This window comes from Takifugu flavidus, chromosome 3 (genome assembly GCF_003711565.1).
Source record: "Takifugu flavidus isolate HTHZ2018 chromosome 3, ASM371156v2, whole genome shotgun sequence".
In the NCBI taxonomy this organism is placed as follows: Eukaryota; Metazoa; Chordata; class Actinopteri; order Tetraodontiformes; family Tetraodontidae; genus Takifugu; species Takifugu flavidus.
In genome coordinates this window covers 13,973,185-13,997,752 of record NC_079522.1, presented here as the reverse complement: position 1 = coordinate 13,997,752, position 24,568 = coordinate 13,973,185, and the positions used below count along the sequence as shown (strand labels likewise).

At 43.2% G+C, this 24,568-nt stretch overlaps 1 protein-coding gene across 1 annotated transcript; it reads left to right on the top strand.

The window, feature by feature from the left end:
• cckbra (cholecystokinin B receptor a) lies at nucleotides 1-24,113 on the top strand. Its single transcript, XM_057027917.1, has 5 exons — nucleotides 1-425; nucleotides 8,451-8,699; nucleotides 16,214-16,475; nucleotides 22,021-22,148; nucleotides 23,097-24,113. Exons 1-5 carry the CDS (start codon nucleotides 281-283, stop codon nucleotides 23,672-23,674), a joined length of 1,362 nt encoding a protein of 453 aa, XP_056883897.1. The 5' UTR covers nucleotides 1-280; the 3' UTR covers nucleotides 23,675-24,113.
• Nucleotides 24,114-24,568: the final 455 nt, after the last annotated feature.

The window sequence follows — 24,568 nt, the reverse complement described above, 5'->3', positions numbered from 1 at the left end:
TGCCGTAGCAGCGCAGCTTCATTCCTTCACAGTTGGACAGGAGTCCGGTGCTCTGCGCGCTGCGCCGCTGCCCACACGACTTATCTGTCAAACTCCGGATAACCTGGGGTTTTCACTTCCCTCGTGTCTTTTTGAATTTTAATCTCCAATCCGGGCTCTCTTTAAGTGCATCGACGCGTTTGGGGAATGCCAACGAGTTGACCACGTAGTTTAAAACACCTGTCTTTAATTGCATCCCAATTCACCAACATCACTGCGCGGCTTCTTGTCACCACAGAGGATGGCCCTGCAGATCCCGAACGTCAGCCTGGCGGAGGTGTCAGAGGGCTGCGCAGAGCGGGGGAACCTCAGCATGGAAGTTACCGACTATAACATCAGCTGCACGAACAGCTCCGTTTCGCAGAGAGCGCCTGTGAGAGTGAAGGGTAAGATGACTTACCTTCCTGTTCATCACTGCATCTCACAATTCATTCAGAATGGGTTTAAATGTATCGAATATTTATGTCTCTATATACGCAATTTGGTTTCTTAAACGAATGCCACAAGTTTTAATTATTATTATTATTTTTTTAAAAACAGCAATCTTTATTAAAGCTGCAAAATAAAGGATCTTGTAGAGCAAAATAAAGGATCTTGTAGAGCAAAGTAAAGGATCTCGCCTCTAATTAGGACCCATCTCCACCGGTGACTGATCACCTATTTAAGAATTCACTTCACTTGATGCATTCTTGCCTCGTGCCCGAGCAGCCTGTATAGCAGAACATGATTTACAGTCCTCAAAGATGCAGCTCTCCGGCTTCATACGAAGTCACGTAGGCATCTGCTGCTGCTGTCTCCTTCAATAATGCTGGCACAAATACTATGAGATACGACATTGTGTACTACAGATGTTTTAATTCTGATTGTTTATTTCCCCCCCACTCATTATGCTGAAAACGCTGACTGGCCATTTAGAAGATTGAACCCCATGCCAGAGTAGATAAGGCCCCCTGAGCCGCGTTTCATCAGGGCGCTCTATAGAAAACAAGGCTCGACGAGGTAATGAGATCAACGTAGGAGTAGTCTTTTCGTTATTATTTTTTCTCCCCCTGCCATTGCTGCAGGAAAATTTGAAATCCTCAACCACCCCCCTGCTAAATAATTTAAAGTCATTCCTCCTCCCGCGCTGTATTACTTTTATTGACCTTAGGTGCTGTGTGTGGAACATAAGCAGCACTATTGGCTGTACTACAGAGAGCAATCAAACACTATGGAGTGGGTACACTATTTGACCAAGAGGGATGTCCTTCGCACACATTACTGCTGCCTCCATCTCATTCCCTCTCACAGAGATGTACACACAAGCCAGTCTTTTTACTTACCTTAATGTTTAGTGGGACTATTCTTCCTCTGCCGTCTCCTTCAGGCCACTGTAGAAGAGCCTGATCGTACTGTTGCTCTCAGCTCTGATGTTCCAGTCACGGGACGGAAAATTAAACCTCCATCCTGCCTTCCACTTGTTGGGTTGCTGCATTTTAATGCAATGAAGTGGAGACTTTCCACTAAAGGGCTGAGTGCAAAACACCGTTTAATGCCAAATGTCTCTGAACAGAACAAATTCGCTCAGGGAGAAACCATGACGGCCCCATAAATTAATACCCCCTGTTTTAGCTCTTCTGTGCAAAATCCCTCAAATTATTTTATAGTTCAATTTTGCGTTTTGGCTAAAAAAAATATCCTAGAATAATAACCTATAGCACAACACTTTGCTACAAGTGCTTCATCTATTTAACCAATGTTGTGTGATTTATGTATCCACATTTCGTTATCAAATGTTCTATTGTGAATTTAAAGCTATTATAAAATCCCTTTAGCTGTATTTTTGGAAAAATGCAACGCCTACTAAAATAAGTAAAGGGAAAAGACAATGGGAAAAGACAATGAAAGGCTTTGGACGGTTGTTTTTCATTCATGCAAATGGCCTTGCACAGAAAAGTGTGACTTTTCCTCAATTTTCTCATTGGATTATGCATTTAATATGTTCTAGTTGTCCATAAAAAATTCCTAGAATGTTAGGATCCAGCTTATCTTTTGATTCAGACATTTGTGTAATGCTTAAATCTCTACTTAAAATGCATATACAACTACATTTTCTTTAGATTCAGAGTTGTTTCATAATGCAGAAAACAGACTGTGTATTCAGTAAAAGCTGTCAGCTTTTTCATAAGCTACACACAGAAACTGATGCACGTCAGTGATAAAGTGTATCCCACCACCTCTGAAGCTGAAGCATAAAGCTGCTGTAAGAGCTAGAGAGAATATTCAAGCAGTTCACACTTTCATGTTGCTCCGAAAACACTGAAACTCCCCTGTCATTTGTGAAAGGACTCCGGCATCTCCTGCAAGTTGAGCTCTTCATATGTCACGTAATCTTTATCTCCTATGAATGCTGATCACATTTCAAACAATTACCTTTCCCTATAGACTATTCCATTACACTGCTTGTTTCAGAACACGTTGCCGTCTTTCTGCTATTATCCCATAAATCGTATAGTTTCAGAGGCGTGTCCTCTCTAGGGAGTTATAGGAGAGTTGGATACGGTGTGATCTGGAGCAAACAAGAGCCCGTGTGTGACAACAACACAAACACACAGCAACAACATTGTAAAAAGACACATTCCCGTACACTAATCAGCCCTGTTCAAATGTGGTGTTGCTGATCCAGAACAGCATCTAGGGGTGCAGCTTGGCCAGGCCGGGACGCTGGCCGGTCCCTGCTGATGCAAAGCGACACTTTGCTGAGCTCAACCATCACTGTGAGCCCACTGCAAGGTGAATCTCATTAAAGTCTTCCCATCTCAGAGTCAAATTAGTTAGTTTACGGAAAGTAAACACAGGGAAAAATAAAACTCTGGGGTAAATCTTTGAAGTTCCTAATTACCAGTTTGTATATCGCGATGTCACCTAAAAATAATTGGAACGTCTTTTCCTGTGGAGGTGTTATCAAAGCACCAATCAGGACAGATAATACGAATGACGTTGAAGCGTCATGGTGAGCCGGAGCAGAAGATCACACGCGTACACACAAACACACACACAAACACACACAAACACACACACACACAAACACAAAGTAACTGACTATCCTATGCATCCTACCTCATGTATCACAGCTCGTGACTGAGCTGACAGGACAATTAAAGCTCCCATCAGCACTCCGTCATCACACAGCAGCTCTATTGGGCTATACGTTCTGTGGCCTTCATTAGCTGCAGACACATGGGCCTTTCACTGCTCAAATTCACCACCAGTTAATCTTTAGTCATGTGACTTGGGTCTTCCTGTTATTATTTTAATCTCAAAATTGCAACTGGCCGAAAAGTCATGGAAACGTCTAAGCAGTAATAGCCCCCCCCTCTGGAATCACCTTGTTTACAGAGTGATTTATAGCCAACACCTGCAGAGGAATGTTGAATTCATTAAAGAAGTCCCAGAAGATCCAACTCCTTTAATAGGTGTTGCTTCTCGGGACTGTGCTTTCATCAATTTCAACACGTAACGGTCCGTATAGTTCATTTCAATTAATCTAATGAGACCCTATTTAGAGTTTGGCAGTGATTAAAAACATGCTACTTCACTAATTATTAATACCCAATGAGATTGATATTTTTCTCCTGCTGTTATAATGAGGAAGTCTCAGATATAAATATAATGAGAACACTTTAGGACATGAAAGTAGAGAGGGAAAGTGAAAAAATACATAATTTAGATGCATGGAGGGAGAGCAGCTTTGCTGGTGACAGACTTTGGTTAGAGTCCAGATTCCACAGTGCACGGCCGACCTGTTGCTAGTCAGCCGAGAAGACGGAAATGAGCGGAAAGTGAAATGAGAGTCCTCAAAACCAACTGCGACCTGACCTGTGACCGAGCTCTTCGGCCGCGGTCTTCCCACGATGGCAGCGGCCCGAGCAGATATTGCGGTGAATCAGTGAGATTTATGGTGATGATTCTGGCTGGAGAGTTATCCCCCTATTGTTACACACAGTCATTAGAACACGGACACCGTGGGAACATAAATTTGCGGTTGTCACAGTGATTCCGGTGAACGTTGGCAGGCTTCTGCTGCCTTTGTAAAATCTTCGCAAGTAGAGGCGAATGGACAAAGATTTGCTAAATTTGTAGCCTTCAGTTAGAGGCTGCAGTGCAGCAGCTCAGCCTTCATTAGTCTTTCACTTAAAATAGATGTGAGTTCACGCCTACTGGACATATGTGATACGTGTCCCACTCTGTATGCTCCCATAATGTATCGTTATTCTTGTTGATGCTGTATTGTGCAGCCGTCTCTTCCTTTATTTCCTCAAGCATATTAGATCAATTACTGCAGTGGAGAAGACCGGTACACCCACCCTGCTTCGGTTACATTCTAGATTTGCACGTTGGCTTCTCCCAACATGCAAAAATGTCAGACTAATGCAGAATCAATATTAGTGTCTCACAGGACGGCCTGGTGGAAACTGATTGAATTTAACTCTGCTGACGTTAGCATTAAGTTGCTTCATCAGTGTGATATAATGCACATGAAGCATTTTGCTCGGTCGTCCAGTCGACAGGTTCCTTCACCACTTTGTTAAGTCTCAGTGATGAAAGATGGTGCTTCTACATGAAACAGGTAATGTGAACTCATATTATTACCAGCCTTGTTAATATGAGAGGACTTTGGTTGGGAAGCTTGCAGAATAAATGTTCTTTTCACGTTGTTCAACCTAAGCGCAAACTCTCCGTTGTGGCTTTTCTTTGCCGGCTGAGCACGAGCGTGAAGTCAAGCGTGTGTGGTAGCGCTGTTTGTCTTTGGATTGAATCTGAACTCAACTCCTCGCGTTTACTGTTGCAATGTGGAATAAAGCACCATAACATTTGTTCAAAGCATGATTGCCGACATTGTTCTCAGTTGGATTTTCACACGTTATTGAAAACCATAGAAGGCAATTTGCAGCAATTGTTTATGACTGTTAAATCCACCAAACCATTAAAATCTTCACAACAGATGGAGCAACAATAGCAGCGTAGCGGCAACACAAACAAAACAATCAATTTATTTTATTGCTCACCTGACCCTAAGAAAAGGTTTCTCTCTGTCAGTTTAAGCAAAAGAACGAGACAAACGTTTCTTTCCCCCTCTCTGCAGTGCCTTATTGCAGATGACTGGCAGGATTCACAGTTGATGGGTTGACCTGAGCGTGAAGCTTATGTATGTTCAGCATCATGCTGGAGCTGTATTCACATTCACAGGCGTGAGCTGCCCTGTGGTGCTTTCTTGTGTATTTCTGTCTATACTGACTGGTTAGTGCCAAAAGGTCTGGTGTTTTCGTTGGATTGTGTGTCTAAAAAAACTTCAGTCAAAATGACATTTTGATGATCCATCACGTAATGGCCGATCAAAAGTTCAGGGTGACATCCTGCTGGTCTACTGGTTAAACCGATAGGACATAATTGCCTTTCGGAGCACAGCTAGCAGCCCGAATTTCTTTTAATAGTCATTCCCTTCCCGGAAAATTGATGCCGTTCAAGGAAAGGATAAGGTTTGTGCTTTAGTCCCAATTCTTTCAGTCATTTAAATAAAACATGAACTGATGCATCTGTGTGTTGAGCTTTAGATGAAGCTGACAGTCCATTCATCATCTTGCAGAGACTCGTAATAGAATCAGCCTCGTGGCGAAGCGTCGATCTACAGTTCAGTTCTGTAATCTGCTGCTTCTTTTGCTACTCAGCCTCGTAGAATTTTACTACTCATTATTAGGGAACAATTTAAAAATGTGTCCATGGACCAGGAGCGGCTCTACCTCAGTGAGCCAACCCAGAAAAAGAGTCCACTGAAACTTCTCCATATTTCCCCACAAGTGGAAACTCTGTCACAGACAGAGTAGAGTAATGAAGCTTAAATTGCTCTGCTTGGAAGCATCATTACTGTTTTCACACCAGTGGCAAATGGGAACAAATGTCAATTATGAATAGATATTAAATAAAGACACAGAACCCCCACAAGTCCTGGTGGTCTCCCTGGCTCTGGTTTACGTCTCCACGCTAACAACTGCTGCTACCCACAAGCACCTCAGAGGTGAACGGTGTCCATTTATCAGTGATGTATTTATAGACACCCGAGTCTTTGAATGCAGCTGTCACGCCTGAGGGAGCCATAGAAACTGAAGGCAATCGTCCTGCTGTCTCCAGGATGGTGGGGAGCCTGCAGTGCGTGCTACCACTGTGTTAGGAACAGATATCTCCATTTCCACTCAGACAGAATACAAACATCTACTACCATGGAAGCTGCTGCACTGCCCCAAAACCTGTCGTTGCCACGGAGCTTGATGTGGACCGCGCACTCCCTCTTGTCAGACCTGTCACATCCATTGCAAATTTCTCTCCAGCGTGGCGGATGTTGGCTTTATTAACTCGGTGGTGGTGTCGGCCTTCTGATCTCAACCTGTCTCAATGCCGTCAGCGAATTTTCTTAGCAATAGAATAATTTATTCTGAGAGTTGAACGCTGCCCCGGAGGAGCAGGTGATTAAAAACACATCCTGCTGTATTTGCCTCTTCTTCCTGTGGTTCAAGGAATACGAAATGTTGCGGTTAGATCCTAGTAGGATCGAATATCCTTCAAAACACCGGTATAATGCTGTCATAGCCCAACCTGTGTGCTTCCAGGGCACCTTTGGAAATGTTCTTTGGCGAGATTTCCTCAAAGTGGTGAAGATTTAGAAACACAGCGTGGATAAATAAATGACTACATTAGTAGCTAAATTAGCATCCTCATTTGGGTGCATGAATGAGGGTGTGAAGCTGAAGTGAACCAAAATCTTGATCACATGATAAAAATGTTACATCATACATTTGAAAAATATCATTTGGATTGCATCAATATTAAACCACATGCACAAAAGTGTGCTCTGGAAACAATTTTTATTTTTATTTTATTAAATTAAATTGATCCCCCCATGCTGTAGTTTTAGGTTAAATCATTTGGGGGGAGAAAAGAAATAAAGCAATTACTTGACCATGATAAATGTTTCACATATTAACAGATAGATTAAAAACACGATCATAATGCAGCAGAAGATTACGATTATTATTAAAAAAGTATATTCATGAATACAGTGCTGTAAAGATTAAATCAGCTGTAGTTTTCAAGTTTTAGGGTGTTTCCTGACATTAACATAACAGCAGACTCATCAGACTTACTCTGAAAAGTAATGTTAATAATTTAGCTAATGTTAATAATTTAACTCTCATTCATGAACAATCACCTCACACTGATAAACAGGATTTTAATTTCCTTATCGACTTAATATGCTTTTTTTGAGACAAAATAGCTTATAATATCAAAACACACACACACACACACACACACACACACACACGCACGCACACATCCAAATCCAAGTGAAACACAACACAAAGATCACTGCTGCTTGCTTCTGTTGTGTGGCCCCCGTCAAAGTGCCATGAAGTTCTCTGTCTGCAGACTTTGAGAGCGTCTCATGTTGCTGTCTTTAATCAGTCAGCGTAGCACATAACCAACCCTGACCTTGTCGCCTCGGATAATCTCATCTTCAGACATATTTGCAGCGACAGGGGGAAGAGAACATCCCAAAACCTTCAGGCCGGGCTGTCCTGATGCTCATCTGCACAGCAGTGCAGAAAGAAGGGAACCATATGAAGCACACACACTCATTGGAGTCTCATTCTTGTGCGTTGCTTTTCTTCCACTGCAAGAAAGGTCAATGTTAAACAAAAGCCATGTGATTTTGGTCCCCAGCACCAACAGCTAGAAATCCACTCTATTATGTGATCAGAGACACACCAGGGTTCAACACTCAAATTCTACGGAGGCCCACAAAAATAGGAGGAAACACACTCGCACGCGCACAGGCAGACTGTGTTTAAATTTGATCTAGTCTCGTCAGTTTGAGTCCTAATCTCGTTCCCATTTCGTGCTGCTGATGCTGTTTGCCTTCATGGTTCTTTCCTGTCAGTGACATTATTTCCTTTGCCTAATGGGGTAAAATTGGGACATATTGACACACACAAAACTCAGTTATTAGCTATTCTCTCTCGGTTTATGTTCCAGTACACTGTTTACTTTGAACAACCCGTTACAGTCTGTTCCCTCCATGTTTTGGCATTTTTATTCAATGTATCATTCTTATTATTTTCCACTGAGTACGTGGGCACTTTCAAGAAGAAACGCTGCACACAAATTAAGAAAGCGTTGAACATTTTGCATTTGACGACCAGCCAATTAATTTTAACACTCTAGTCACCCTTTGTTATTGTTAGGTTGGCTGTTATTGTTTATCCATAATTTATTTCTGACACATTTTTACTTTTAGCACCTTAAAAATTTGTTCTCAGTGATCCAATGGTCGGCCCGACTTTTAGACGCACTGATGATGTTGTTCCCCGCTCTGATAGAGATGGACTCTTTTCGGATCCTGCTCTACACACTCATCTTCCTGCTCAGCGTCTTTGGCAACCTGCTCATTATCATCGTCCTGGTGATGAACAAGCGCATGCGGACGGTCACCAACTGCTTCCTGCTGTCTCTGGCGGTCAGCGACCTGATGATGGCCATTTTCTGCATGCCTTTTACCCTCATCCCCAACATCCTGGAGGACTTCATCTTCGGAGCTGCAATGTGCAAGATCATCTCTTACTTCATGGGTAAGGAACATTGGATTTCTCTTCATTTTTCAAATGTTTTTGGGGCTTTTGTTGCAATGAAATTTGAACATTACCCTCTGTCACATGTTTGGCGTCTTCAAGTGTGTCAGGAAATGACCTTTGCTGATAAATAGCTCAGTGTTTGACCTGGCAAATTACCGTATGAGGAGGGGCGCAGTCTGGCTGATTCAACAAGTGGACACGTTTGCTGGAAGTCTCTCGTGTTAACACTCAAGGTTGCACAGAATTGAATGACTTTGGTGGCATTCGTACGCTCCGTCCTGTAACATGACATGGTGTCATGAAGGCCAAGGAACTGATGAATAAAATATTTTTGTATTCAATGCTACTTTTGTTCTTAGGTTTGTGGCACATTTTTATCACCTTTAACAGGTGAAAAACATTTGCATCAGATATTTATTTAGTTTTTTTCAGGGTCACTTAAAACTGGAAAACGGTCTCTGCAAAAGCAATATATTTAATATCCTGTCTCACAGTTGGCTTATAAGATTTTTTTTTCACCAAACACAGAGACAGAGGAATGTTTAAAGGGATTTATAATTTTAAAGCGGCACGGTGGGTGGATGGAGGCGGTTGAGTGTGTTTTGGGATAAGAAGGTGTTTTTCTTGTCATGTATGACAGGAAATCTGAGGTTGACAGAAGGAAATTTCAATTCTTTCATGGGATTTATGTCTTTCTCTGTATCAAGGGATTTCTAAAATGTGCTGACTTAGAGGAGTAGGAAGTTTACTGGATGAGAGCCAGTCCTTCGGGCCTTGACTGATGGCTTGACCTCCACAATGGTCAGCTTCTGTGAGATGAGAGCTTTTCTTTGGCTGAGGCGATGGTAATTTCCTCCTCCTGAGTGGAATAAAGGGGAGGTTAATAACCCATTGCAGCCATGAATGGGGGCTCGCAGAGCTGGCATGAGAGTTAGGAGCATACTTGATTAGGGACAGAGGAGGTAAAGGAATGCGAGATTTGAGATATAACTGTGGAAAAGAGTTAGGCTGTGGCATAAGACATCTGCCAGAATACTTTCCATATTTGTGAGAAGAAATTGGGCCCCTTGAAACAGACCAGGTGGGCACAGACACGACACAAAGGCAGTGATACTACACAAGGGTACAATAATCCCCTGTAGCAACTCCCTCCAAATCAGCAGAGCTCAGACATCTCTATAATTGCCCCAGGATTAAGTATGCTGACAGAAGTTGTCTTTTTTGTGAAATTATAATTTCCAACGTGGGTACATTTAGCAAGGGAGAAGCGAAAAGGTGCCAGGGCACAATGTGTTCCTCATATCGATGTTTTGAAGGGACAAGTGCAGCTGCGCTGGGTGCAGCGTCATCCTCTCTGAAAGGGAAGGGCTTTAATTCTGAGAGAACTGTGAATAACACAAGCTCCTTCTTGAAGCGCCTCAAATATTTATTTAATATGGGAGCGGGTAAGTTTTTGTTAAGCAAATAACAGGAACGTGCAATTAAAGGTAGCTTGTTCTGCGTGGTTCTCTGTGGCACACGCTAGACATTTGTGATCTAGAGGGGGAAAACAAGGTGGTCGCAAGGGCATTTTGTTCATTATGACTTGAATAACCTCCAAAAGAATCACAGCAGATATTCAGAATTCTCCAGTAGAGAGCGTTTTTATTATTGTTGTTATTAATAAGTGGGTTGGATTCTTACAGCAGATAATCAACCATCCAACCATCAGAACCTGTGAGAATTAATGATTAAGGATCCTTCCACCTTCAGATCAGTCTTACTAGAGAGTCATTACACACACACACACACACACACACACACACACACACACACACACACACACACACACACACACACACGCACGCACACACACACACACACACACACACACACACCACACACACACACACATGCACACATGTGTTACTTCCAGGCTGGACTATTGTAGCTCATTATTATCAGGATGTTCAAATAATCTCCAACGAAGCCTCCAAAATGCTGCAGCTAGATTTCTGACATGTACTAACAGAAAAACCACATTACTCCTGTGCTGACTTCTCTTCGGATTCTGCCCATTAAATCAAGAATAGTTTTAGTTTAAAATTCTTCTGACCTACAAGGTCCTCAGAGGCTGAGCTCCACCCTATCTGCAGGAGCTAATAGCACCATATCGTCCCACGAGACCGCTCCACTCTCAGACTGCTGGTTTCCTTGTGGTTCTCAGAATCATTAGAATCTTTCCCCTTCCCACTCCACAGCTCACCTCCTCTGATCTGCCGACCTCTGACCCCACTGAAGTGCTCAGCTTTAGTTTTGATTGCTCAGTGTAATTAATGCATTTGCATATATGATGTATGTCTCCTCTCTCCTCTATCTGCCCTCCTCCTTCTCTTGCTTCGTTGCCCAGTCAACCATCAGCAGGGGAGCTTTGCCAAACGAGCATGAGTTTCTTCCTCTTAATAGGGTTTTTTTTTTTACCTTGCTACTGTTGCTGCTGGGGCTCAGGCCCTGCATTTCTGTTTAGCATCTAGAGACAAGTTTGGTAGTAACAGATGCTCTATAAATAAAGATGGATTGATTTTGATTTGAGTGTCTCCCTCTCGGATGCAGGGTAGATGAGGCAACAGGTGCTTACGAGATCTACTTTGGAAAAGAATAAGGCTCAGTGAAGTCTGTACGTCACGTGCAAACTGATTCTTGTTTGTCATGCTTTTACTGGATTTAAAACTAAAGGATAATGATTTTTGAATAGCTGTATTTTCTTCACGTTCGTAGATGTTTGATTATCAGGGTGAATCATCATTTTAATCCACGTTACCAGCGCTGGGATTTGTCTCTGTTCTACACATTAAAAGAATGACTGAAAGGCAGGCTAAAAAGTTGTGTATTTTGAGAGGAAGTTGCTGCTTTTACCCTGTCAGATCCCTCGTGCTTGAACAGTCACACATCTGCAGGAGTGTGACTTAGCAATGAGCTGGTTCCCATCAGGCCAGGGTCAAGGTTCTGCGTGAGGATTGAGTCAGATTCACGTACTTAACCCTGCAAGAAACTGAAAATCTGCCACAGAAGTGTTCGGTTCAGAGCTTTGCAGGATGGTGAGGTACTGCGATCTCATTATTGTCTCAGAAATGCTTGGCGATCTGTGAGTCTCAGCTTCACTGAATCTCCTTTTCAATTTTGGGGCTTTCTGAGCTGTGATAGAGAGGAGGAGGGCAGCGGGGACAACTGCATTTTACTTTGAGCTATACATTTTTTATTGTAACTTTTTCTAGGGCTCATCCAGGTGAAAGCATTTAAGTAGTTTAACTGATAATGAATGATGAATTGTTTCCTCTCATGAACTGTGACTGATGAGCGGATTTCTTCCACTGCAAATTTAATAGACATCACCACTCATCTCAGTCACTTTAATTATATCCTGAGCAGATTGTACAGCGATTAGGCACGTTCCCTGCTGGTTAGTGCATGTTAGTAGTTACAGATAAGACCAGAATTCCTCCAAAGTTCAGTGTATTTATCTGCACATTAATTTTCTTGCTGCAGTTGTAATTACATGTGGGGCCATGTTTTAAGTGTCAATACACTGTATATTCGTTTAGCCTTACAAACAAGCTTGTTCATGCTATGTTGTACTGCAGGACTTTGCCAGCAGAGGAAGAAATCATTAAATGTGCAATCAAGAGCACAGGCTTCTATTAGCCCAAACTAATCAATACAGGGGACCATGACTATGCAGAAGCATAGATTGCGGAAGGCGTGCACACACCCACGAGACAATTGATACAGCATCCGTGCCTGTGGCTCTGTGGCCACTGTCCACAATGTGACATTTAAGTGGTGTCTTGAATTTTCGTACCTTCTTATATTTATATTGTTGCTCTGTAAGTCCTGAATTTAGTACAACCCTTATTGAATTTGCTCTTTTTAGCTTCCAGTAAACAGTACAGCTGGTTTCAATAAAAGCTTTTGTGGAGATTCGAGGTGTTGGTCAAGGCAATGTTGAAAGTGATGTAAAGCGTTTAATGAGGGATTTAAATCTGCTCTCTCTGGCCGAGGAGTGTCGGGAGATTTTCTTCCTCCTAAACTTTGTAGATTGACTGCTGCTCCACTTATCACACACTTCTCACCTGACTTGAGTTTAATGGGCAAGTGAAGGGATTAGAGCTTTCATCCCAAGAAGCAATGCGCGCCTGGCTGAGTGTGTGTGTGTGTGTGTGTGGTGTGTGTGTGTGTGCGTACGTGCGTGCGTGCGTGCGTGCATGTGTGTGTGTGTGTGTGTGGGCTACACCTTATCTAGATTCTGCTCCTGTAAACAGCCTCCAAGTCCTCAATGTTTGTGCAGCAAGTTTTCACCGCACACGACTCCCTGAGATTCAATTGAACAATGAAGCTGAGATCCAGCAGAAATGAGCTCGGCTCTGTCGGCTGGAGATGATTCTGTTGAATTTGCCACACTAATTTTTGGGGAAAATTAGGTTTTCTCCTAACACGATAGGGAAAGGTTGACACCTAGCCAGTCCTCAGTGATCACTAGAACGTCATTATGGAAATAACCTCACAGTCACACCATGATAACGGAGGGCTGATTTGATCATTATACTATGCATATTTAAATAGTGCACGCCAAATGAAACGAGGGTTATTGGTTTTAATGGGCGTAAAGTTGCTCCTGCGGCAGATCACCAAATTCACCAGGTAGAATTCACCACGCACTAAAACCTCATCCTAGAGTATGACCGATACGCAGCGTGCTGCAGTATATTTAGTGGCATTTCTTTTCTTCCCAAATTGGTGAAGCCGTGCCACGCGGATCCCCAATCCCGTCAAAAGGCAGTGGCGGTGGTAAAAACAGATAGTGAGGGGCACCCTGACTGAACTGCAGGAACTGGTTGATTAATTCGGGCGTGGTGCTGCTGGGCAAGAATCTGAGCCCTCAGAAGAGAAGGCCATCGGTCTGCTGGAAATTGTTTAAGCCATGGGTCATCAATTCAAATCAGTATCTGAGCCATACATCACCTGGAAGGGCACTTCCTACCGGTACAATTGTGCAGAACCGCAGAGCAATCAGTCTGTATCAGTGTAGGGTTCAAAAACATCACTCATTGTAAAACTTCCATTTCAAAGTGCCATCATCTTCTAATGTTCCTCGGTAGGCCGGGTTCCTCATCCTCATTTATGCATGCATTGAGAACAACACATAAATATATGTTCAGGAAAATATAATAAAGCACATCTGTTATAAGAAAGCGATATAGCCTGACTCCTCATGCAGCTTTTATGGCAGCTGGTGGTGAAGATGATTGCGCCGTTCCTGAGCACATGTTCATGAATGCATCTTCTTTGATTTCAAGCCCACTTCAGGTCGATTTTTTTTTTTAAATTAAAAATGACATCATAAAGGAACATTTGAATGTTTTTTTCTTCAATTTCATTCCTGTAAGACTTATTCTTGGCCAAAGACTCCAAATGCTTTGCACCTTTTTTCAGTCTAATTCTAAAAGTGACCCCTTCAGTGTTGGCTGATGAGGAGAACCAGTTCAATCTCCCTTCAGTATCTAATGCGATGCGTTTTTGTGAGAAGAATTATTGTCATTACTATTAGAAATATTGATATTGCCTATTCTTACTTGATAAATAATAATATATTGCCAATTAGGTAGAAATCCTTTAAAATTACCAGAAATTACAGTCCAAGTGTAATCCTTTGATGAGAGAGCAACGTTTAACAAGAATTAAAATTTCATCAAAATGGCTTCTATATCACCGGTTTTGCTAATGTGGAGCCCTGAGCGCTGCTTTTTAGGACGGTAGTGTTCACTGCTTCCCGTTCTGCGCTCTTAAGCTTTTATCCCTGCTGTTTCTCTGCTTGCTTTAAAATTCACCTATTTCTCTTCCTCTCGGTTACTTTTTGGTTTTTATCGCTGCCTTTGACAATTACGCCTCGATTTCATCTGCATTCTCTCCCTCGACCATTATCATCACAAGTGGCAGCGGAGCCTCAGCTTCCTGCACTGTGATTTTCTGTCTGTCTGTTCTTCACTTTTGAAGATGTGTGGGTGTGAGAGACTTATTGTGTGAGACTCTTTTACAGCGCTGATGCGATCTGCATGTGTGCAACGTGCCACCCACCTCCTTCTGCTTAGCTGGAGCTGAAGGTCCCTGTTCTAGATGACTGGAGGTGTCCAGTGGTCAATATTCAATAAGGGCCGTGTCACTGAGCAGTGAGTTATGTCAGCAGGTCTGTTCCTACTGATTAAAGATCGTAATTTGTTTTTTGTTTATGTCCTCTTTAACATGTCATTTTGTATGAGCCCTTCATTTTCAAAGCACTCAGCCACTATCTTAGCGTATATAAGGAAGCGAGCCTGTACAATGTCAGCTAGCTTCTACGAGTTCTTCACAAGCGTGACGATATCACCTTCTAAACACGTCTTCACCATTGATGCTTTATCTATCTAAAACGTGTGCCAAGCCTTCATTGTTTTAGATGTGACAGCAACAAGGTAAGCCAGTCGCTGAGTTGACAGGCATCGTCCTTCACCTGATTTACTGTCTTCACTTCACATCGTCCGCAGGGAGTGTGGGAACCTCCCGGTTTTGTAAATGCAGATGCAACTGTAGGCTCAGGATGAGGCCTGTGACATCTTGATATGTCTCTGCATCTATCAGTGCCACAGCGCTTTACTTTGATGTAATATGCTGTCAGAGTTTACGTCAGTACCCCAGCAATCAAAAAAATAAAACAACTTGTCTGACAAAGAGTTTAAATGCTTTTAATAATGCACAACAGTCTGTTTGAGCAGTCAGTCTGCCGGTTGGCACCTTCGTTCTGGAGCTCTTATTTTAGTGCTGCAGCAGTCAGATAAGCTTCTTGCTTCTATTTGTCCTGGACCAAACCTCTGTACGCTTCACACATCCAAAGGGTATTAAATTCTGCACGACGTCTTTTTTTGTGGCCTTCTGGTATTATCGTTGGCTGCACCAATCAATTTCGAGCTCTCCGCTCGCCAGACCATAGCGGTGTTTCCCGGGCTGAATACACAACATGGCATCTTCACTGCACATCTTATGGAATGCTTAATGAAATCGGCCCCAGAACGATAATCTAGAGATATGGCTTTGACACTTATGGCAATGGAAACAATGGTAAATATGGATTACTGTATGACCGGGTGTCAGATCCTGGTTGTAACTCCTTGTTTCAGCAGAGGATCAGTGTGGTGAGTGTTTTTCTAGAGGGATCCTTTTATAGCTGCTGGTGTCACGCAGGTAAGAGTTTATTAATGCTATTTGTCTCACTCCGGCGCTGCCTCGCTATGCTGGGCCGGCTCCTCCTCTGCAGGTTATGCATATTCATGCATGCTGATGCAGTTTCGCCTTGGATTTTAGTTGAAGGAATTGCACAGCCTTAAAAATGCAGATAGAGGTGATAATAGTCATCCGAGGTCTTTCTCATCCGTCACTCTTTAACATAACGAACCCAATTCTAAGGTGCTCTTTTTTAATCGCTTGTTTTGTTTTTCCTGCAGGGATTTCTGTCAGCATCTCCACCTTCAGCCTGGTGGCCATTGCCATCGAGCGATACAGTGCCATCTGCAACCCTCTGAAGTCCCGATCATGGCAGACGCGGTCACACGCCTACCGTGTCATCACCGCCACCTGGGTGCTGTCACTGCTAATCATGGTGCCCTACCCGGTCTTCAGCATCCTCAGGTCTTTCCCCAAGGCCAACAACACCGTCGGTCACATGTGCCGCCTGGACTGGCCCAGCCCGCAAGCTGAGCAGGCTTGGTGAGTGTGTGTCAAAGGTTCCACCTGCCTCGGTCACTCAACTCCTCCTCATCTTCATCTTCATCCTGCTTTACATTCAGTGCGAACAACTGTGCCGTGTGTTTGTGAGGGAGCAGGGTATGACATGCTTGCATAAGCAGAGATGAGGAGAGGTGGTTCGGAACATAATGGAGCAGCTCTCCAGAAGGAAGTCAACACTGTTGCATTTCAGGAGCAACTGGAGCTCTGATTTAGTGCGTCAGCAACGGCTCCATTAAACATTGTAATTGAACACAAGACAGAAATTCTGAGCAAGCTAAGATGAGCTAAGTATAGAAAAGCTCGATTGTAAATACCCGTGTGCTTTTATGCTCTGTGGGTACTCTGGATGCAGCAGATTCTGGTGAGGGTTCTTTTTGGTGCATGAACATTTTGCTGCATTTCAAACATTTGCATTTACTCCTAGTGACAAATGGTAAATGGTTTATATTATAGTTTATGTTAGAGAATTAGAGATTTTGAAACTCTCGTATTTTGCGACATCTACAGGGAATATAATGCATCATCTGCGAAGGTGTGATGGGCTTTCTGCTGAGTTTTTTAATTTATGTGGCTGTTTTTCCTGCTTTTTGCCGTACAAAGAGGGTAGATGAATAGAAAAATGTCAGGAGTAAAATGATTACCGCTGTACTGTAGAAAATTCATCCTTCTGCAAACACTCTGAGGACCAATAAATCCTGCAGTGTTGTTCAAATGCATCAAATGCGAGTAGATGGATCTGCTCTGGGGCAAGATGGGCTCGAGCAGTTTTGGATGCTGCTGCTCAGGGATTTCCAAGCATCTGTTCATAGGCATCTTTGGCTCTTGGCACAATTAAAATGGAGTAGCAGGAGAACAGGACTTGTACATCTTTCTATCTGACAGGTTTTTGTGGAGGAACACTCTGAAGTATCCTTCTTCATCTTCCCTGTCTATCAAACCGCAAATCTTCTGTGGGAGAGACACCACAGTAGGGGCTGGTTAATTAGTCTGCTGGCTGTGGAGAAAGCCTGGGCTCTGATGTCAAAAGTCCAGATGTATCGCAGAGTGTGAAGGCCTTTTCAAGTTGTAGCTCAGACTCTCCTTAGCCCATCACGCCGACTTTTCCTTGAAACCGCTCGGAGGATTTACTTCAACTGACAAAACCTGGTACTGGCCTTTGTCCTCTGAGGTGTCTGGTGGAGTGTTTGTTACACCCTGAAATGAGAATATGATTGTTTCACCCACAATAGCTTTTTATTTTTATATGTTACTGCATACAGGGTAAAATACATGTGATCACCTATCAGCCTTGAAAGAGCATCTCCAAGGATTGAATGGGATGCTTTTTAAAGTCATTTATTTACTCACAGCTTTTTCTTTCCACATAGAAATGCAAAAAAAACAAACCCCAAAAAAACGTGCACACCAACACAGTTTTGAAAGTAAATAATATAAGGTTTAATGGAAACTTTGGTTAAAAACATATCGTTAGCACTAAAGGACTGTTATTTATTTTTAAATATTTATTAGATTTCATTAGGCCTTGTCTTTAGCGTCTGTGACAGCCAACAACACACAGCTGTTTTTAGGGAAGGAAATATACCTAAGTAAATAGTTTCCCCATAGAGTCAACCAGAAATATGTTTTTCTTATATTTGTTTTCCCTTTAGCGAAGATGAGGCACTCAGAGCCTTTGCTGTTGAGCTAGCTTTTAACATGAAATCAAAAGTTCAACAAAATCAATGAAATTCATTATGTGAAGTACCATGGTAATCAATCCAAAATCCAATAGGTGAGATTTTTCACTTTAGACAGACTGAGACATTTGTGTGTCATCTCGTCTCTGATACTTCATCCATTGATAATATATTTCATTATTATTATGGAGAAGTGACCACCGAGTCTTCCAAGCAGGAGAGGAGAGGAGAGGAGAGGAGAGGAGAGGAGAGGAGAGGAGAGAGGAGAGGAAGAGGAGAGGAGGAGGAAGGGAGGGAGATGAGAGGAGAGGAGGAGAGGAGAGGAGAGGAGAGGAGAGGAGAGGAGGCGAGGGAGAGAGGAGGGGAGGAGGGGAGGAGAAGAGAGGAAGGAGAAGGAGGAGACCTTAGTTCCAGGAGAGGAGAGGAGAGGAGAGGAGAGGAGAGGAGAGGAGAGGAGAGGAGAGGAGAGGAGAGGAGAGGAGAGGAGAGGTGATCATGTTTTTGTACCCTGGCAGCCTCGTCCTATGGCAGCATAACTAAGATAATACCACCCAAAAATGAGACAACCCTTTTCTAAATATGATAACTGTCTAAACTAGAATAACAACTGTAACTACAGAATTACTGCCTGTAAACTGTCTGATAGTGTGAGGTTTTCAATCGGCCTCCTGTGCCTGACCAGCGGGCTGGTTCCACAGCAGGGGGGTCCTGATAGCTAAATCTTGATTCTGAGAACCAAACCAGCAGTCTGAGAGTGGAGCAGTCTGGTGGGATGATATGGTGCTATTAGCTCCTGCAGATAGGATGGAGCTCGGCCACCTTGTAGGTCAGATGAATTTCAAACTAAAACTATTCTTGATTTAATGGTCAGAAAATGAAGAGAAGTCAGCACAGGAGTAATGTGGTTTTTCTGTACATGTCAGAAATCTAGCTGCAGCATTTTGGACCAGCTGGAGGCTTTTGAGAGCCAGTCTGGAAATAACAAATTGACTAGCTTTTCAGTGTCATTGTGGGTCAATATTCTCTTTGCAAATAAAAGAAGTTGCTTCCATTGCTCATTCTAATATGTGAGTTAAAGAATAAATCTTGGACAAAGGTTATTTCAAGATTTCTCACAGGGTGGCTAAAGAGATAGCATCTAGAATAACGGCATCATCTGTTCTATCCCTGAGAAGTTTAGGACAAATACAGTCACCTCAGTTTTGTCCGAATTAAGATGCAGGAAGGTCCTTTGAGGTCCTGCAAGATTTGATGCCTGGAGCTTCAGTAACTGCTCGCTCTGCTGGTTTCATGGATAAATACAGCTGAGTGTCATCAGCATCGCAATTCAAATTGATTCCATGCTGCTGAATAATGTTTTCTAACGCAAGCATGTACAAGTGTGAAAAGTACAGAACCTTGTGGAACTCCATGGAAAATCCTACTATATGAAGAGGAAACCTGAGTAAACTGGTAAATATACTCTAAAGCAGTCTTGTCTGGCTCTTTTTTCCCAGTCTATTAGGATGCTCTGATCAACTACATCAAAGCAGCACTGAAGCAGCATAGAGAGCAGTGCTGCTATGTTTTTTGTACATAACCTGTTGCTAAAGATAAATGGATCTAGTCAAGAACAAACTGCCAGTGAGTTGTACAATATCTTTCCTTATGTGTGTTGGGATTAGGTATAAATGACGTGGTGGATTTAGAATTAAAGACAATAGAATCACTGGTTCTCAATTAGAACTGAGGCTGAGAGGATTGAAAATAGGATAACTATTCTTTACTCTTGGTGGGGAAACTATCTACCCAGCCCTGAAGTTCTGGGAATATCCCAAGCCTGTAGCCTGCTTGGTATGCGGCGACTGGGAACCAGAGAATCACTGAGACACATAATAGTGGCTAATTTTTCAATTCCATCAAAGAAGCATTAATGTCTTCCATGAAGGTATTAGCTGTATCTTTGATGATTCATTTCCTGATTAATAGTCCAGTATCATCAAAAGGGGAGCCAACCATGAATATTTATGATCTTTTTTTCATGTGTTGCTCTTGCTCTGATGTGCACGGTAGACACCCGGGAGAAGCTCTTTAAAAGGAAGGTGTGGCTACAGCTGTTGGGGTGTTGCCTTCAAAGTGACAGATGGAAAAATTCTTTTTTAATGTGAATGTGAACATTTATACTAAGGATTAATCTATATAGATTTCTCTTTTATAATAATCTCAATTGTCCCTGGAGTTGCATGGACAGTATGCTGTCATTGCTCAGTTTTCCTCACTGTTTTCCTCTTCTAGCTCCCACTTCCAGTAGCCACGGCGATCTCCCGAGCTTAGCTGCTGGTCATTACCTGAGTTGAAGACTTGGGCAGATCTATGGGTCCATATGGTGCCCAAAGTGGACAGTACTTGGTGGCTGTGAAGTGTCTTACGCCGCTTTACCAACATCACTACGCATGAGTGCCAGTTTGGACTGCTGGTGATTCATTTCTTGGGCCTAACCCTGTCGGAGGGTGTGGTTCTGCTGTCCCCCAAGGTGCAGGCAGTGGCAGACTGCCCCATTCCATCTCAGCCAAAAATCGTCTGCCCTGGTCAACACGGTGCTCCTGTCACACCCTGCACCCCAGGCAGCTATTGCAGGAGCCATGCTGGGCTCACCAGCAGCGCTTCCCTGCAGCCATCTCTGAGATCATGGCGGACATTCAGCAGGTGGTAGCAAACGCCAGTGCTGCTAGCTGTCGGCTCCAGGTGTATCTTCTGAAGTTGTGTGTCCTGATTTGGAACCTGCTGTGGACTGTGCCTGCAGCTCTGGGTGAGGGGCAGCGTAGCAGGCTGATCAAGCCTCCAGCGAGGGACTGGCTCGTGCTCCAGTGGTCCCCTCTGGCTGTTCTGGTGGGACTATTAGGGTATGTCTCATCCAGAAGGATTGTGGTTAGGGGGTGTTTTTGGTGCCTTGGGGTTTTCCGGGTGCAATCGCTCATGTTCTTTCTGTTTGCTATGTGGTGCTGGCGAGTAAAGATTGAAAAACCTACTTTTGTTTCCGTAGTCCTTTTTCATCCTGTCACAGCATATGTCAATATGAATTACTGTGTAAACATACAGCAGCTTTACTGTCAACACACAGGCTGAAAAGGTTGCGCTGAAAACCTTTCCTGTGTTAAACAGGATGGCTTCTTAAACAACATTTTGTCTCTAATGTCAGAACAGTGGAACTCTGTGGGGATTAAACATGATGTCATTTCGCATCTGTCATTTTGAGCAACATGGGTTTATCCACTTTATGTTTACACTCCCTCCCCGACTCTGCAGTTTTCCATCTTCTATTACTTTGCTTTTTAGTAATCTATTGTTCACGTCATTCAATTTGTTTGCCTTCCGAGATCAGAGTTTCTCAGAATTTGATCAGATCGCTTAATTACTTCATTTGGTGAAACCGAGCAAGAGGAAATACTGCACTTGAAAGACGAAACAGCTTTAGAAGCTACAAAAAAAAGCTAAGCAGGAATTAAATGACTGCAGATGGAATGAACTTTCATTTAAATGCAGCTACAACAGTTAAATGTATTCAAACATTTTATAAGCAAATTCCTCAGTGGTGAATAAATATGATCTGCAGAAGAGGGAGTGAAGAGGATGCAACAGGCCTGAAAGGAAGAGGGACCTCCGGTGCTGTTCCAGCATGTGAAGCAAAGTGAAGAGGGAGAGAAAAGTTTCCTCACAAGCATCTTTTTTAGCCAGGAGCTCTTGAATCTGATGTTTTAGTTTGGTTTCAGGGGCTCATTCAAAGCATATTTATCACATTCCTTTATCTCCCCCCCTGCTCTCGCTGCATGTTTTTACACCTATATCTTCCCGCTCTGCTTTTTCTCTAGGTACATGCTGCTGCTCTTCATTCTGTTCTTCATCCCGGGAGTGATGATGATTATAGCCTACGGGCTGATTTCCAGAGAGCTCTACCGAGGCATGCAGTTTGAGATGGGCCAGAACACCGAGAGCGCCGGTGAGCTCCAACAAAAGTTCAAACCATACAGCAAAAACATTTTAATTTTCACTGACTTAGATGGAATTCACATTTTCTATACTCCTAACTGAAAGACATCATAAGACCAGACTTTTTTGGAGATGGTATATGATTGCTACCTACCAGATTCTGCACCTGTTATATCTAAAAATACATTTCCTCAGTTCTCTTAACACCTCAAGTGTTTTTTTCATGCCTGCCTGAAGTATGGCCTCATGTACAAAATTTCCCGTAGACAGAAAAATTGGTCTCTGCAACAGATTCATGCACATCACGAGTCCTGTTTTTATTCTTTGAGTCTCAGTGATTCTTCAGGGCTGAGAGGAAGTGAAATAGATTTTGTTAAACGCTCCATGAATATGATTGATTGTATTCTGTGTAATGTAATGAAAATCATTATACTCCAATTGCCAGATTACAACAGAGACGTGCTCTAATCATTCATCAGAGTCTGAGGAAATCTGGGATTCTTGCAATATATTCCATTCAAGATGCTTGGAAAGCAGTTGACCCAAATCCAGCTGTGGATTCAGCACATCCTTACAATTTTCCATCAGTTTGTGCATTCAGTTTGTTTGCGTTAGCGCCCTGTGGCTTATGCGTTTCTTTGTGGCTGCAAAGCCAACCTGTCTCATATTTACCCATTCACACAATCACACTGCCAAAAACCTTGTGGTGTTTAAATGCAATTGTGGTTAACAACATTGTGGTGGAACACAAATAATTCTCCACCAAAGAACACACCCACGGAGCTAATACATCATTAGTCAAGGCAAATAAGCACGAGGGAGAGGCTGCTGAGTCTACATGTCTTATCTTTTTTGGGAAAACCTCATTGACGTAAATGATCTGTTGAAAAAAAAACAGAATAACACGAAGTCAAGAATAACTTAAATATCCTGTCAATGTGTACATTTTGACCCTCAGGCCAGAAAAACGGCGTCAGAAAGACTGCTGCGGGGTCGAACGATGACGACGACGGTTGCTACATTCAGGTGTCTAAAAAACCTTCCTCCGGTATGGAGCTCCCCACCCTCTCTGCCTCAAGTGGCGATGCCCCGTCCAAAACCGCACGTGCCCGGAGCAACACGTCGCAGGCCAAGCTCCAGGCCAAGAAGCGAGTCATCCGCATGCTCATGGTGATCGTGGCCCTCTTCTTCATCTGCTGGATGCCCCTGTACACGGCCAACACCTGGAAAGCGTTCGACCTGAAGTCGGCCTCCAAATCCCTCTCGGGAGCACCCATATCCTTCATCCACCTGCTGTCTTACTCATCAGCCTGCGTCAACCCCATCATTTACTGTTTCATGAACACACGCTTCCGGAAGGCCCTGCTGTCCACGTTCGCTTGCTGTTTCCGTCACAAGCTGTGTCGCCGGTGCTGCAAGGGCAGGAGGAGGGATCCGGGGGAAGACGGCATCACAGCTACCTCCATGGCCACCTCCATGGCCACCTCCGCGTCCAAGTTCAGCTACACAACCGTTAGCACCACTGGTGCTTGCTAAGCACAACAGCCAGTCTGCTCATTTTAAATAATATCCCCCTCCATCTTTATTAGAACACACTTTGTGCCATACACTCAATAATCATCCTGCCCTCATTTAGGGGTCATTTTCTTAAAGGTCTCCTTCAAATTCATGGTTGCAGAGTGTGTTTTCGGGGCTAAACATTGTTTTAGTTTGGTTTTTTTCCTACCGGCTGCTTTCTTGCATTCTGAAGAGAACATCAAGTGCCTGTGCTCTTTGTGTGGCTTGGTTTGGACATTGTCTCCGAGAGGCGGAAGATGATGTGTGTTACTGTAAATATTGTTACCATTTTCATACATAACCAAAGGTTCACTAATGACAAACGCAGAGAAATTGTAACTTTCTGGGGATCTCTCACTTTCTTTCTGTCTCAGAATCATTAAGTCATAAAATATGAGGAGGGCAATACTCGTCTAAACATTTTTCTGATGTAGATCTTGGTTTTTTGCTCCCTTTAAGTTATTTTTCATCGTCTCCCTTGGAACGTAAGCCCATTATTATTCATCTGGGCGATGTTTTAGTGTCTAAGTAAGCTGTTTTTGCTCCTTGTGCAGAAACATTTTGTGAGGCTGTTTACATTTCGATTTTGAAGAAAAAAACTCTAATGTCCGAGGGCAGAGTGGTTCAGACCCTAAATCTGCTGTGGCCACGGGTGCAAGGTGATGCTGAGAATTATTCCTGCTCTGAAGCAGGCAGATGGAACGCGCTCCTGTCTGACCCTGCTAAAAATGCTGTTTGAAAAGTGCTTTAGTCAATCTGACCTTTTCTGCACAATTATCTCTCTGACATCTTGATGTACCTCACTGCCTTTTGAAACAGCGCTGCCAATTACTTCAAGTATAACCTTCCCCGACCCCCTCGCCCAGGCTTGGG